We start from the raw sequence: 16,374 nt of genomic DNA, 5'->3' as shown, positions 1-16,374 counted from the left end.
ACAACAATATTTGGACACGGCATGGTCGCTGAAAAGTAAACAGCTTTTCATCAAAGCACGATTTGGAGTATGGCCGGGTGAAGCCCACGCACCACCATGGAAAAAACTCGATAATAACAAAATATGCAGGTTGTGTAAATTTGGTGGGGAAAATATAATACATTTCTTATGCCTCTGTCCAGAACTGAGAAATGAAAGACTAACAATACTAAAAAGGGTATTCAATGAGAGAGGGATAAGGACATGTAAACAAGCTTTGATTCGATGCCTTTGCTCAGACGATCTATCCATTAACTCTGCCCTGACAACATTTTTAACAATAGTATGGAAAAAATTGGAATAATATGCTATTTTGAAATTACAATGATCATATATTTTCCCTAGTTCTGAACATATGAATTTGCTTTTTAAGTAGTTTTTAAAGAATGTCCACAATTTTAAGATTTACTGTTATTCTAAAATGTAATTTTAATGATTTACTATTATTTTAATGGAGCAATTGTCTTTTTTGTAAAGATTTTAATTAATCAATCAATAAAACCTTACTTACTATTACTACTGGTAGTGATGGGACCCCCCACCCCTATGATTAGGGAGTGATGGCAGTGATAGCCATGAAGTCCCCTATGGGCTGGACAGTGCTGGGAGTGATAGCCATCCACCCCCTATGGGTTGAGACTGCTGGTATTGATAGCCATCTACCCCCTAAGTTCCCCCCCTTACCCATCTCATCAACGCCTCATTACAGCAGGGAGTCGTTCCACCCAGTTGGAAGGCGGCAGTCGTCAAGGCCCTATTGAAGAAACCATCTTTGGATCCTGTGGATCTAGCCAACTACAGGCCAATCTCTCTCCTCCCTGGGACTAGCAAGATCGCCGAAAAACTTGTGAATAGGAAACTATCACAATTTCTGGAAACCAATGATCGACTAAAAAGCTCACAGACAGGTTTCCGCCCAGGGCAGGGCACGGACATCGCCCTCCTTGCGGCGGTGGAGGAGGCCAGAGCAATTTTGGATGCAGGGGGATCAGTGGCAGTGATCCTCCTCGACCTTAGTGCGGCCTTCGACACCGTCAACCACCAGATCCTTATCCATCGGCTTAGGAGGGTCGGTGTGGAAGGTACCGCACTATCTTGGCTTTCGTCTTTTCTGGGCCAACGCTCCTTCCAGATCTGAGAGAATAATGCCTGCTCCTCCGAAACACCCCTCCAATGTGGCGTACCTCAGGGCTCCTCTCTGAGCCCTACTTTATTCAATATCTATATGTCCCCATTGGAGGAGGTTGTCAACCCTTTTGGAATGAGTATCGTCAGCTATGCTGATGACACCCAATTAGTGGTGGCCTTATCTCACCCAAGCCAACAACCTGCGGACTTATACAACTGTCTGACGCAGATACAAGGTTGGATGAATAGCTCAGCTTTAAAACTAAACGGCTCAAAAACTGACATTCTCCTCCCTGGTCAGAGAGGGCTCTCCCTCCCACAGAACATCTGGCCATCCTGCCTGGGCCCCCCCCCCCCCAGACCCGAAACCCGAGGTAAAAAGCTTGGGTGTATGGCTTGAAACCGACTTAACTTTTACCACACAAGCAAAAAAAGTAGCCGGGACTTGCTTTGGCCTTCTCAAATCAATGAGAAAGATTTTGCCCCTACTCCCTCCCACCTCTCAAAAACTTTTAATCCAAGGCCTAATACTATCTAGGCTAGACTACAGCAACTCCATCTACCTAGGCGCCCCTGAAGCAACTCTGAACAAGCTACAAAGAATCCAAAACTCAGCTGCCCGAATCCTCACCAATACTCCGGCCAGAACTTCGGCCAAACCAGCCTTGAAGCTTCTCCATTGGCTCCCGGTTAGGGAGCGAGTGAAGTTCAAGGCCCTCTGTCTGGCCCATAGACTACTTCAAAACAAAGGCCCCCCTATTTTAAGAAAATTTATCAGACCATACAAAGCCCCAAGATCCCTCCGATCTGATCATGAGTGCCTCATTATCATTCCCAGAGTCAAGAAGGCACGTTCGGGCGGAAGGCGCTTCTCGGTTCACACCGCACGCCTCTGGAACGCTCTTCCCCGCAACCTGAGAACAGAATCAAACTACTTACGTTTCAGGAAGCGGCTAAAAACCCATCTTTTTCCCTAAACTCTGACTCCCCCATTTTGCCCCCCCCCCCCCTCGCTGCCCTCCCTCTGACTCACAGGTGCTTGGATCTTAGCGCTGGGATACCCTCGGGTGACTACGCGCTCTATAAAATTTTAATAATAATAATAATAATAATAATAATAATGCTGGTAGTGATAGGTATCCACCCGCTTATAGGTTGAGGCTGCTGGTAGTGAAAGGCATCCACCCCCCTATAAGTTGAGACTGCTGGCAGTGTTGGCCAACCCCCCTCACCCCCCATGGGCTAGACAATGTTGGTAGTGATAGCCATCCACCCCCTATGGGTTAAGTAATGCTGTTAGTGTTAGTCATCCACCCCCCTATTGTTTGAGGCTGCTGGTAGTGATAGGCATCCACCCTCCCTATAGGTTGAGACTGCTGGCAGTTATAGCTATCTACCCCCTATGGGTGGCGTACTGACCATCTGTGGGGTGAGAGTCAATTCCTGTTGTTGTTTCGATCATAAAAGTACAGTACCGGGATGACATGCGCGATCGGATATATGGGTTGTTCATCTCGTAGACATGGATCGTGTTGTGATGCAATTCGACGCGGAGAGACTGCTGTTCTGGATGCTGGAACATGCTATAAGTGGCGACCTGTTCGGCGTGTAGGAAGTACGCATTGTACTTGCCCAGCCGCAAACTGCTGTGTAAATGCTTCCGGACTACTCCATTTCAGCTTTTCTGGTTCCAGCTCGTACGGAAACTGTTGCTTGATTCTGAGCGTACGTTCGGAATTTGGGCACATTTGCACATCGTACTTACTCGTCCGGACGGAACGGCTCCCGGAACCAGTAGGTTGGAAGGTAAGGCCACAGACAGCTCTCGGAGGGCTGTCCGACCCAGATCGGAATCGGGCCCTAAGTAGTAAGTTTACATAATTGAGGATCTCGTCAAAGAAAAGATGAGTGGTGGAGATTTGCACTCGTAGATTTGTGAATGGCATGTTGTAGTACTTTAGTACCACGTTAAATGTACGAAAAAATGCAGTTTTTGAGTGGGCTCCAGGGTCTTTTTAGTGTAACATGATTTTAGTTCTTGGAACTGGTTTTCCTAGGATTTCTGATTTGATGTGTATTCAAGTAAAATCGTAACACTGAGACCCTGAGATAGCATAAGCTTCTTCTCTGTCTAGTTAGCAGAATTATAACTGTTACTTGAAGTGGTTAGGAACATTTACATTTTATGATATTTTGATAGCTTTTCAGCGTCGTTAGTGCTTCCTTGTCTCAGAAATGGCACAGGGAGCCTCCTAAAGTATATTGAATTATTTAGTCTGAGACAGTCTCAATAACATTGCTTCTAATCACAGCCAGGAAGTGGCACCAGCATTATGGTACCGTGCTTGAGCAAGGCGTTACCAGATTCCTTCAAATTTAAGAAAAGTAGGTTGATGGTGCTAGGATCCACAAAGTGGCACAAATTATTATGATACAGTAAAGCATCTACCTTCAGGCTTATCATTCTTATGATCCTGTTCTGTCATTTTTTTAGGTTATTTACCTGTGCCACTGTTCAACCAGAAAAAGAGAAATAGGCAGCCACTAACTTCAAATCCTCAGAAAAATGAGCCAAGTACCAAAAGTATGGACAATTTCTATGATCATTTTGATTTTTCTCCTTTGTCAGAAGGTGAGTGTTCATTGACAATAACTATTTAAATGCTTGCTTTTTTACAGATTTAACCTAAACTCAACAATTAGGGTTTTAATTGTAGTTTTTGGTTGAAGGATTTGATTTTTTCTGTCCTCTACCATGGGGAGTCAAAAGTCTGTGATGTATGGAGTATGTATTCCTAGGTTCATTACAGAAGGCAATTCTCTTTGAAGGCATAGGTACGGGTACCATCTAATTTGCTTTAATTCTGGAAATTGTAAGAAAAATATAACACACATTCCATATCCGGCACATCTTCCCAACCCCCAGCTGAGATCTATTCTCCCTGATTCTAGCCTTTTGTCAGTCGTTGGGTTACCTTATCGACTCGACTGAAGGACCCTTTTGCAACTCGAGACGAGGTGTCTAGCCTGCTGAAATACCAGTTTTGATACTTCTACCAGCAGATTCCGCACCTCGTGAATATTCCCCAGATGTCATACTGGATCCAGATAAACTGAAAAGGAGTAGTCGTGCGCACCAGAAGGTGGTGCCAAGCCCCTCTGCACCTACTTAGTTCTGGTCTGGAAATGACAATTGGAAATGTATATAAGTTCCACCCATGCAGTCTGCCAAGTCCCTTCTTTCTGTGCCTGCAGACATAGATTCAGCACTCTAATTCATTTCGATTTATTCTCAAATGTTTTGCAAAGTGTGCAAGGGAAATGTCCCCATCTCTAACAACAGGTTTTACTCATTGTAGGGACTGTTTCAGAGCAAGTGCCTGTGACAGGTCCCTACACCAGGTATGCCTCTGGTGCTTGGGGTCAGAAACATAACTGCAGAACCTGAGAGAATTATCCCGAAGGCTTTATGGGATACCAAAGTGAAGCTCTACATTGCAAAACAAAGCAAGACTCTGTGCTCTGACTGCTTGAAGATGAGAGGAAGGTCCAGGTCCCTTGGCAGATGTCAGTCATTGCTTAAGTCTTCGGGTAAATTAAAGAGAACTAACTTGTAGTCCAAGCGATAACTGACCCCTCCCCCACCATTTCTCTGTCTTCTGAGAAGATGCGAGGGTATTAATATGACATCTGGTCTAGCTCCTGCACTTCTGAGGAGCTGATTCCGAGTCTGGTCTCGATGCACCCAAACTTTTCCAGTCTGCCTGCATTTATGGAGGTTATGCAGTGCATTTTCAGCATGCTTCCACATCGCTGTGGTGCACGTTCTTGTTCCAAGGACCCGCTGAGGTTCCCTGTCAAACTCCCATAAGCAGGTTCATCTTCTGTGTCGTCATCAGTTCTTCTCAGATTTGCCTCAGGTTCTGTATTAGCTTCGGCCCAACATTAGTCCCGAAGCCACACACTGCACCAGTTCCTTGGACATTAACACTAGCAGCGACACCAGATCCACAACTTATAGTGGTCTCTGGCTCTGAGCTAAATCTTTCCTGACATTGGCGGAGACCATGCTCTAAGTCTATTGGCCACACCCTTTTGACAATGTTTCCCACTCTGACACATTGCCTTTACTGTACAAACATTACCTTGAACTTTTGGCTCAGATTCAGACAAAAGCCAGAATTTCATAGACCATTGGGTTGACTTTCTCCCACAATGTGATGAGGACAGTATAAAGACCTACGGGATGCCACTAGTCTGGATGGATCACCAGTTACAGGATTATTCTGTCCCTCTCGTCCTGCCATGGAGGAGAGTGAATCTTCGGAAGTAGTGATCAGAAGGGCTGCAGAAGTCGTTGACCTGCATCTTCTGACTATGGAATTCTTCTGGAGGTGCCTCAGTCCGGCCAGACGCCAAACAAACCTCTCCTGGCCTGTAACGAGGCCTTACAGATATTTTCTTGGGCACTTGGGCATTCCTATGTTCTGGCCCTCCAATCAACAGATAGGTTGCTCATCGCCACATACAAGCTCCAGGTGACCTTGAATTTCTCATGCAGCATTCAACAGCAGGGAGCTTGGGGCCATATGTATCAAGCTAATTAGCATTCGCAAAGGCCGAAATTCTGCGAATTTCGGCCTTTGCGAATGCTAATTTGACAAATGGTATGTATCAAACATGTTTGATGCAAAATAAGGAATAGCAAAATTTGCAATTCCTTATTTTGCGATTGCACTTAAGGAATCGCAAATCTTGCGATTCCTTAAATGCAATGTATCAAACAAAAAATATTCAAAAAATGCCATTAAGGATTCGCAAATTACCACCAACTTCTAGTTGGTGGTAATTTGCGAATTCTTTTCAAAAAGCTTTTTTCCAAAAAACAAAAGGTGCCATATGACGCCCATACATGCCCTTAGGGCATGTATGTGCGCAATATGCCCCCAAATGTCTTTTTCAGGGGTGCAGCAGGGTGTTCTTGAGATACCCCTGCACCCTTGAAAAATGTCCTAATTTGCGATTAGCAAATTGCAAATCACAAATTGCCCCTTCATTCCTATGGTCCTCCTGGCCCATAGAAATGAATGGGTAATTTGCGATTAGCAATTTTCTAATCGCAAATTAGGAATGGTAGGGAATCGCTATTAAATAGCGATTTTGTACATACATACCGTTTTGCGAATTCCAAATAGCGATTCCTTAAAATTCTCTATTTGGAATTTGCAAAACGGAAGTATGATACATATGGCCCTTGGTGTTTCAGGCACCCACCAGTAAGGTGCACACTAATTCCTTCTATACGACTCCCCCTGACCACAAATCCAAACATATGGGGGAGTTTGACAAGTGCACGTTGTCTTCCGCTCCCTTCGTCCTACATTCAGAAAATACTTTCTCCTTGATCGCTTCATCCATGCACTATGGGACATAGGGTCAGATGTACGACGATTCACTTTTGTGAGTCGCAAATTGGGTCGAATTGCGTCTCGCAATTTGCGTCTCGCAAAAGTGAATGTTTCTCAGACACTGTTTGTGATTTCCAATGGGGTCGCAAATTGCATGCCTCATTAATATGATGAGGCAAGCGCAATTTGCTACCCCATTGGGAATGGCTTGCTGGGGTCAGCAGACCACTATGTCTGTGATTGCTTTTTAAATAAAGCAGTTTAAAAAGAAATGCAGCCAGTTTTCTTTAAAAGAAAACGGGATGCATGTAAAAAAGAAAAAAGAAACTTTTCAGTATAATCATTTAACACCAGGCAGTGGCTCCCTGGGATCACTGCCTGCTCTTAAAAAATATTTTAGCACACACTCACAAAGGAGAAGGGGTCCCCTGGGATCCCTTCCCGTTCCTTCCAACTTGAAGGAGGTGGAAACTGTATGTTTTTTGCGGCCGCAAATGTGGTTGCAAAACAATCATACATTGCGTTGAGACTCGCTATTTGGAAGGGACCCCCGTCGCATGCCCCTTCCTAATAGCGAGTCGCAAACCACATTTTTGGTAAAACCACATTTTACAGCCCCGCAAAATATGGTTTGTGCATGGGACAGACCCAATTTTGCGGTCTAAAACGGGCCGAATTCCCGTTTGCGACTGCAAAAAAATCTATTTTCATCTGCCCCATGGTCGGTCAGATCTTACCGGCGATCCTAGATGACACCTACTGGCATATATAGCCCACACTCTTCAGGATGCCTAGGACACAGCAATTATTTGTATCCGGTCTGTCCTGGATGTGACTGATTGCTTGGGTTGGGCAATTGGCATAAGTGTGACCCTTCTACACTACTCTTAGATGAGGTTTACAGGCTTTTTCTCAGAGGATGTCCAGGCGTCCCTGATGGATATCTATTTTGTGGCCTCGCCTCTTTGCTGAGAAAGTGGATTTGGCCCTACAGAGATTCAAAGGGAAGCTCCTAGAGGCAACACTCAAGACATGAGAAACAATACACTGCCCCTCCAGCAACCACAAGTTCAAAAAGGATTCAGTGTGTACACAACCACCCTGTAGAAGGTAGTATCCGCTATTTCCTCCAGTGGTGGCAAGACATTAATTCTGACAGATGGGTGCTACAAATTGCACTCCCATTTCTTTCTACCCCATCAGGACTCCTGACAGAGGACTAAATATCTGTTTTGCAGTAGGCCCTTTCGGCCAAAGGGGCTTGCGAGAAGGTTCTTGTGTCAGAAGTAGGGACTGGGTGTTACTGTTGTCCTTGTGCAGAAGATGGACAGAGGCCTTCATCCTAATTTAGATCTTTGCCCTTTCAACACCTTCCTGCGAAAGGGCAAATTCATGATGCTTCTGCTAGCCCAGGTTATGTCTTCTGTAGATCCTAGAGACTAGATGGTAGCATTTGACATACAGGATGCTTATTTCCATATCCCTGTCCTGCAATCCCACAGGCACTATCTGCAGTTCACAGTGGGCAAGAGCACTTTCAGCATGGAATGCTCCCATTTGGCCTCACCAGTGCACCACAGATGTTAAAATAAAGTGATGGCAGTGGTTGCAGCACACCTTCAAAGCTTGGGTGTTCTATTCTTCCCCTACACTAAGAACAGTCTGTTGAAAGTTTACTTTGCCCCAGGCAGTCATAGACCATCTTCAGATGATAGCGAACCATCTAACATTGTAAGTGTTTACTATCAACATGCCAAAGTCACTCTTGCCTCTTTCACAGATGCTCACATTCATCAGAGGCATCCTGGATACAATGTAGTTTCGTGCCTTTCCCCCAAAGCGAAAAATCCATGACTTAAGGCTATGGTCATGATGTTTTAGCCTGTGTCCTGGATTTCAATGAGGATGACTCTGAGGTTTCTGGGACTGTTGACCTCCTGCATTCTGATTGCAAGAACATGTCAGATGGCACATAAGGGCTCCGAAACGGGATATGAAGTTTCAGTGTGTGCAGCACCAAGGAAACCTATGACATTGTGACCGTTGCAATGGGGGGGCTAGGATGAATTAGGAGGTGACCACATATGGAGTGTCTTACGTGCTTATTTATTTTAAGGTAATGCCAATCAAAAGAATTAACACCCGAATCCTAGGTGTTTTTAACAAGAGCGGTCAGGACCAGCGTAGTCAGAGTCCTTCCTGGATTCTTCTCTCAACTTCTATGCTTTCCGCTGGGGTTCCGGATAACTCTCCACCGAGCAAGGAATAAAGAAAAGAAAGAAAAAAAAACCAGGGTTACTGCCTTGTTTCTGGGTTCTAAATAAGGACGAGGAGGGCAGGGGAGTGAGTGGATCACCAGGGACTATCACCCGTATTGACGAACCGTCACAATGTAAAAACTCAAGAAGTGCTCGGGAGTGTGTAAAGTGAAAACGATATACACAAGCAGTCCCGTGACCACCCTCAACCACCCCAACCCCGTCCCACCCCCTGAAAAGACAAGTCCCCGTATCCGGCTCCGTACCTTGTCCAGCCACACTTCTCAAGAATTGTGGCGGGGCGACTCGTGGTGACGGTGGCCTCCTGGCGTGCTGGTTTTGCTGGTCTGGCCGTCTTCCGAGTCTTCATCCTTCTTCTTCTTGGGTTCCAAGTCAGCAACGCTGGTCGTCTTCGGATCCTCTATTTCCGGTCCTCCTCCGGCTTTCGCGCTCTCGAATCCTGGCAGAGCTTCCTTATCCGCCTCCTCCACAGCTGATTGGCTCCCGGTGGGTGACATCAGGTTTGTAGGCAGTGTCTCAGGGGAAATCCAAGCGGAGTTAAAGGGGCCGTAGGAGTCCTGCGGATGGGGTGAAAATGAACAGATGTTAAAGTCCACACCCCGTCCGTCAGCGTCACCGAGCCCCTGACACATCCCACCCCCGGGATTTTCCCGATCGGGGGAAATCGGAAAGCGGGAAAGAAAGTCCACATTCCCCTGATCCATACCCTTTCGATGTCGGACATCAATCTGATATGGTTGTAAGGCCAAGAACCAGCGTAGGATGCGTTCATTGTGACCTTGGTTACGTTGGAGCCAGGTCAGGGGAGCGTGATCGGTATACAAAATGAAGGACCTCCCTTCCAAGTAGTAATGGAGTTTCTCCACCCCCCACCTGATAGCAAGGCATTCCTTCTCGATGGTTGAATAGGCCCTTTTCTCGGGGAAAAAGCTTTCTGCTGATGTATAGAATGGGCCTTTCGGCCCCCTTTTCATCCTGTTGAGAGAGAACTGCCCCTATTCCCACCCCAAGGCGTCTGTTTGCAGTATGAAAGGTTTTTGGAAATCAGGGGAGATGAGTACAGGGGAGGAGGTGAGGGCGGTTTTTAATGCCTGAAAGGCGGCGATTTCTTTTTCGGAGGGCAGTTTGGGAGAGCTGTGTGATTTATGTAGTAGATCAGTGACGGGTCCGGCCAGGTCTGCAAACCGGGCTATAAATCGGCGGTAATAACCTGCCAGGCCTAAGAAAGCCCGGAGGTCTTTTTTCGTGGTAGGGTAGGGTACAGCTTGGATGGCCTCCACCTTCTCGGTCTAAGGTTCTATAAGACCCTCCCCCAAAAGATAGCCGAGATATTTAACCTTTCGAAAGGCAACTCAGGATTTTTTGGCATTGATATGTAGATTGGCAGACCGCAGACTGGAGAGTATTTTGTCTAAATGAATAAGGTGGTCCTCCCAGGTTTTGATAAAAACGACAATGTCGTCTAGATGAGCCGAAGCGTAGTTCAGATGAGGGGATAACAGAGTGTCCTTGGAAAGATGCAACCCAAAGGGGAGGACTGTAAAGTGAAAATGGCCAGATGGAGTAGAGAATGCTGTCTTTTCCCTATCAGCGGGGGCTAGAGGTATCTGCCAATATCCTTTGGTGAGGTTGATTGTTGTGATGTACCTGGCCTCACCAAGGCGTTCTAGCAACTTGTCCACCCTAGGTAAAGGATAGGCATCCTGTTTAGAAACTCTATTGACGGCTCGGAAGTCTATGTAAAACCGGATGCTACCATCCGGTTTTGGCACAAGGACCACCGGCGAGCACCAGTTACTATGCAAGGGAACTATTATCCCAGATTGTAACATGCTTTGCACTTCGTTCTGAAAGGCTAAGCGTCGGGCCTCGGGGATGCGATAAGGATTTTGCTTTACTACCATCCCTGGAGGGGTGGTAATAAAGTGTTCAGCTAGGTGAGTCCTCCCGGGGTGATCCGAGAATACTTCGGAAAAACGGAGGAGGAGAGAAAGGACCTCTTCTTTCTGATCTGTTGAGAGGTCTGAGTTGATCAGGGTATCTCGAACTGTGTGAGGAGGGGTTGGGGTTGTAGACACTGCGTTGATTGTTTGTGGGGGTTTCCCAAGCCACTTTTTCAGGATGTTTATATGATACATTTGGGTTTTACTCCCTCCTAATTGCAGTAGGTAAGTAGTACGCCCTATCTTCCGAATGATTTTGAAGGGTCCCTGCCATTCTTTTTTTGATTTGTGGGTAGAGGTGGGTAGTAGGACTAAAGCCCAATCCCCTACGCTTAGTTCCCTCCACTTTTTCCCTCTGTCATAAAAAAGTCTTTTGTTTTGCTTGGGCAATGGCCAGATGGTCATGAGCGAGGGTTCTTAGTTTGTGGAGTCGCGTTTGCAATTGGCGGGTATAGTCCAAAAGGGCCTCAGCTTCTTGCGCCCCCTCGGTCTCCCAACTATCCTTTGTTATCTCTAGCAGGGTTCTCGGCTTCCGTCCAAACAACAGCTCGAACGGGGAAGTACCTAAACTAGCTTGGGTCTGGCTGCGGAGAACAAAAAGGGCTAGAGGCAAAAGCAGGTCCCAGTTTTTACCATCCCCAGACAATAGCTTCTTTAGGGTCAATTTTAGGGAGCCGTTGTAACGCTCAACCAACCCCTCTGTCTGGGGAGGGTAAACAGACGTCTTTATATGTTTAATCTTTAGTTGTCCACATACCTGTTGCATCAACCGAGAAACGAACGGGGTACCCTGATCGGTGACGATCTCCCTAGGGAACCCCATACGTGAAAAGACTTCTACCAGTCTCTGGGCTATGGCTGAGGAGGTGGCTGCTCTGAGGGGAAAGGCCTCTGGATAGCGGGTGGCGTAATCCACCAATACTAGGGCATACTGGTGCCCCCTTCCTTATTTGGGCAAGGGCCCAATGAGGTCCATCCCCAACCTATCGAAGGGAGTGCCTATGATGGGTAAGGGATTCAAGGGTACAGGGGGGGAGTGTATGGTTTGCGTTTTTGGCATATTCGACATTCCTGACAATACTTTTGGACTTGTGCATAGACCCCTGGCCAGAAGAAGTGTTGTAATATGGCCTGTCCTGTCTTCTCCGCCCTGGAATGGCCAGCCAACAAATTAGCATGAGCAAAGAACAGGATCTGATCTCGAAACCCAGTTGGAACCAACAACTGAAGGTCTGCATCTGGTTTTGCCAACCTATAGAGAAGACCGTTTTTTTCGAGGAAAGTGGGGTATACTCGGGTTAGGTTATCCTGACCGTCACGGGCTTTTTGCCAAGCATTTGTAAGACTAGCATCATTCAATTGGGCAGTTCTGAAATGTGTGTTCTTGCCCAGGGTTCAGATGAAAGGAGGGAATCATGTGGGTTCCTTAGGTGTTGGAGTGCTTCTAGCATAAGGGAATTAAAAGATGGATTGTCAATCCCTATGATGACAGGCTCGGGGAGTTCGAACAAAGCCCCAACTACTATTTCAGTTCCCTTCCCTGAAGTACTATAGAGTGTGATCCAAGCTACGGGGTACTCCTTGACGTCTCCGTGGACACACCGGATGTGGACAGTTCTTCCAGTTTTAAGACAAGAGGGTGTAACCAGTTCCTGTCTTACCACTGAGTGCTTGCATCCAGAGTCCAATAAAGCTTTAATGGAAGTCCCGTTTAAGGTCACACTTACGTAAAACACTGTCCCCGTTTCTTGGGCATACAGAATAGAGCGGGGGGCATAGCTCACATCCATTGGCTCATCTTCTTTCTCCTTTTTCTTTCGACAATACCGGGCTATGTGGCCCCATTCTACGCAGTCGTAACATTGGGGTCCAGAGACGCTGGGAACTTCTGGTCGCTGGAAGCGAAGATGTGGTGGTTCTGCTGTCCCTTTCTGCGGTTCTTGTCTGACTTCAGGGGTGTCGTACTCTTGGTTGTTTTCTCGGGTTCCCTCATATAGGGCCTACCCTGCGCCCGGGCATATGAGGTGGCCATCTCTATAGCATGCTCTTATGTTAAGCCTGCATTTTGTTTTAGCCAGCGTTGTGTGCTATAAGGAAGAGCCTCTAGGAATTGTTCTAGATAAATTTTATTCATGACTTCTTCCGTGTTACCGTCTTGGGGTTTAAGCCAGAGATCAGCCGCTTCCTTTAGTTTGTAGAATAAAGTCTTGGGGAGGTCTCCGGGGGTCCCTCGTTCCTGGCGGAACCTTAATCTATGTGTTTCTTCGTCCACCCCTAGTCGATCCAGAATATATTGTTTGACTAAGGCGTAGGCGGGTGTTCCATCCCTGTTTACCATTTGATAGGCTGCTTGAGCCTCCCCTGTTAGGAGGGGGGCTAGATAGAATGGCCATCTTTCCCGGCCATGCGCTGGCCCTAGCAGCCCTTTCAAAATTCAGGAAAAAAGCCAAGGGATCCTCTCCGGGGGTGAATTTCTGCAGGGGGACCACCGTACCAGGGGGTGGAGCATTGGTCCTTCCCTGTCCCAGGACCGTCATGAGCTGGGTCTGTCCCTCCGCCAACTTGAGGAGGTTATCAGCTTGGTTCTGAATAGCCTGGGTGAAGGCTGTCCGATCAGCTTCTGCCTGTGTAGCATTCTGCTCTATCGCCCACTCTAATTTTGCTTGCCCCTCCTTCATCTGATGGATTAAGTTTTCCATTCTGTATCGGATGGTGGTTCACTCCTTCGCTCCTATCTGGCTCGCCACTTGTGACCATTGCAATGGGGGGGGGCTAGGATGAATAAGGAGGTGACCACATATGGAGCATCTTACGTGCTTATTTATTTTAAGGTAATGCCAATCAAAAGAATTAATACCCGAATCCTAGGTGTTTTTAACAAGACCGGTCAGGACCAGCGTTGTCAGAGTCCTTCCTGGATTCTTCTCTCAACTTCAGTGCTTTCCGCTGGGGTTCCGGATAACTCTCCACCGAGCAAGGAATAAAGAAAAGAAAGAAAAAAAATACCCCAGGGTTACTGGCTTGTTTCTGGGTTCTAAATAAGGACGAGGAGGGCAGGGGAGTGAGTGGATCACCAGGGACTATCACCCGTATTGACGAACCCTCATAATGTAAACACTCAAGAAGTGCTCGGGAGTGTGTAAAGTGAAAACGATATACACAAGCAGTCCCGTGACCACCCTCAACCACCCCTACCCCGTCCCACCCCGTGAAAAGACAAGTACCCGTATCTGGCTCCGTACCTTGTCCAGTCACACTTCTCCAGAAGTGCGGCGGGGCGACTCGTGGTGACGGTGGCCTCCGGGCGTGCTGGTTTGGCCGTCTTCCGAGTCTTCGTCCTTCTTCTTCTTGGGTTCCAAGTCAGCAACGCTGGTCGTCTTCGGATCCTCTATTTCCGGTCCTCCTCCGGCTTTTGCGCTCTCGAATCCTGGCAGAGCTTCCTTATCTGTCGCCTCCACAGCTGATTGGCTCCCGGCGGGTGACGTCAGGTTTGTGGGCAGTGTCTCAGGGGAAATCGAAGCGGAGTTAAAGGGGCCGTAGGAGTCCTGCGGACGGGGTGGAAATGAACAGATGTTAAAGTCCACACCCCGTCCGTCAGCGTCAACGAGTCTCTGACACACATTCCATCCAGGTTTTGGACGAGACTGCACAAAATCTGCAGTTGTGGTTGCTGAACCACGATTGGACCAGTGTCCGATCTCTCTCTTTACCCCAACCAGAGCTAACAGGAGTGATGGATGCATCACAGCTAGGTTTGAAAGGCTATAGGGGAAAGGTGTAGATCATAGGACTCTTGTCTCCTGCGGAAACCCAACTTCACATCAGTCTGTTGGAGTTGTGAAAGATCCACTTTGTGTTGAAGGCCTTCTTGCCAATCATAAAATGGAGATACGTTCTCCTACCACTGACATGTGGCACTGCATCTAGCAGGGTGGGATTAGGTTCTTGGGTTCTGTGCCATCTGGCTCTAAGCCTATGTCACTGGCTGAATCTTCTGGGTATTTCTCTGGATGTAAACAACCGGGCAAGATCTTTAATGCCCGGATGGACAAACATAGCCGCCTATGCTTAGTGGATCATGAATGGAAGTTGCACCAGGAGGAGGCGCAGGGCATCTTCAAGCAATTGGGAGGATTGTTGCTTAATTTTTTTGCCACTGCCGAAAATGCGTAATATCAATTCTTTCACGCCAAGAGGTTTCCTAGTAGGATTTTTTCTTGGAGACTCATTATGGCTAGAGTAGAGTTCTGAACTTGTGTATGCCTTCCCGCCAATGCCTCTCCTAGCTCAAGGTTTGAATAAGATCAGGAATGACTGTGCCCAAGTCGCAGTGGCTCCGTATTGGGCCAGGAGAGTGTGATATCCAGAGCTCTAATGTGCATGACTTTTGAGCCAATTCACAGTTGTTCACTATGCCTCTTGACCCTGAAAATGGTCATTCTGGTTACGATAAAGTCAACTCATTGTGTGAGGGAGTTGCAGGCATTCATGGTTCAGTCGCCCTATGCAACATATTTTCCAGACAAAATGGTGTTGCGAACTTTGGCTCCATGTCTCCCAAAAGTTGTAACACCTTTGCCTGTTGGTCAGGCTATCACCCTTCCTACATTTCTTGCCCTGTCTCATCCCTTGAAAGAGGAAGAGAGACTACATTGATTCATAAAAAACAGCTGGCCAAGGGGTTCTCATTCCATTTGAGCCAAAACTGCTACTACTGCATTGGCACACAGAGTGCCCCTCTTAGATGTCTGTCAGGCTTCTACTTAGGCATCAGTGCACACATTCACAAAGCACTACTGTCTTGTCAGGCAGGTCTGTAGGGATGGGTATTTTGTTTGTTGGTCCTGCAGGAGTTTTTGGTCTTAACCATTCCACAAACCCAAACCTTAGGAGGTACTACTTCGGTATCTACTCCCACAGTGAGGATTCTGCAGTTTGAAGTATCGACCTGAAAGGCATGTTACTTACCTGAGGTAGTAATCTTTCTTTTGGATAGTCTAAGCACGGATTCCCCACGGCCACTTGTCTCCCTCTTCTGTGGAATGGACTCTCTTCCACCTGCAAATGTCCCAATCTAGAGCTGTGCATGCTGGCCATGCCAAATTGCTGATAAACTCTACCTCAGAAGGCACGGACAAGCCTACGAAACTGATGGGTGGAACCTGGTGTGGTCTGGGTCTGTTAATGAGAGGATCACGGGCAACCCTGATCCCTTTCTGCTGTGGTATGTTTATATATAACGACTCAATCGCCACAGGGTCATGGTACGTAATACCAGGGACATTATAAATCTAGTCGCGAACATGCCATTCTCTCAAACAGAATGTTTCATAGCCGCCATTGGCATTGAGTCCTTATTTAAAAATATACCACAGCAGGAAGGGATCAACCACATAAGAAATAAGTGAAGCATCTTGTCAACACTGTACCTGTATCCCTTGTAAGGTCCCCATTGCTCCTTTAGTTGAGCACTACTTAAGCAAGTGCCGCACAGAACATTATATCCAATGGTAAGTGATCAGATTATCCAGTATTGGGGTATCTTTCATAGATTCACATGCCTGAATCATTCCCCGT

At 47.0% G+C, this 16,374-nt stretch overlaps 1 protein-coding gene across 13 annotated transcripts in view; it reads left to right on the top strand.

Annotated features, from left to right (window-relative positions):
• Positions 1 to 16,374, top strand: part of SPATA22 (spermatogenesis associated 22) — a 1,667,071-nt gene that overhangs the window by 298,415 nt on the left and 1,352,282 nt on the right. For all 13 annotated transcript variants that reach the window (XM_078679926.1, XM_078679924.1, XM_078679925.1 and 10 more), the window contains one exon: positions 3,662 to 3,799. In XM_078679926.1, coding sequence (XP_078536052.1) covers positions 3,662 to 3,799 — 138 coding nt within the window. The remainder of the gene's footprint in view (positions 1 to 3,661; positions 3,800 to 16,374) is intronic.

The sequence above is a fragment of the Lissotriton helveticus genome, chromosome 3_1, assembly GCF_964261635.1.
Source record: "Lissotriton helveticus chromosome 3_1, aLisHel1.1, whole genome shotgun sequence".
Classification (NCBI taxonomy): Eukaryota; Metazoa; Chordata; class Amphibia; order Caudata; family Salamandridae; genus Lissotriton; species Lissotriton helveticus.
Note: the sequence above shows the minus strand (reverse complement) of the source record. Positions and strands in the feature narration are given on the sequence as shown.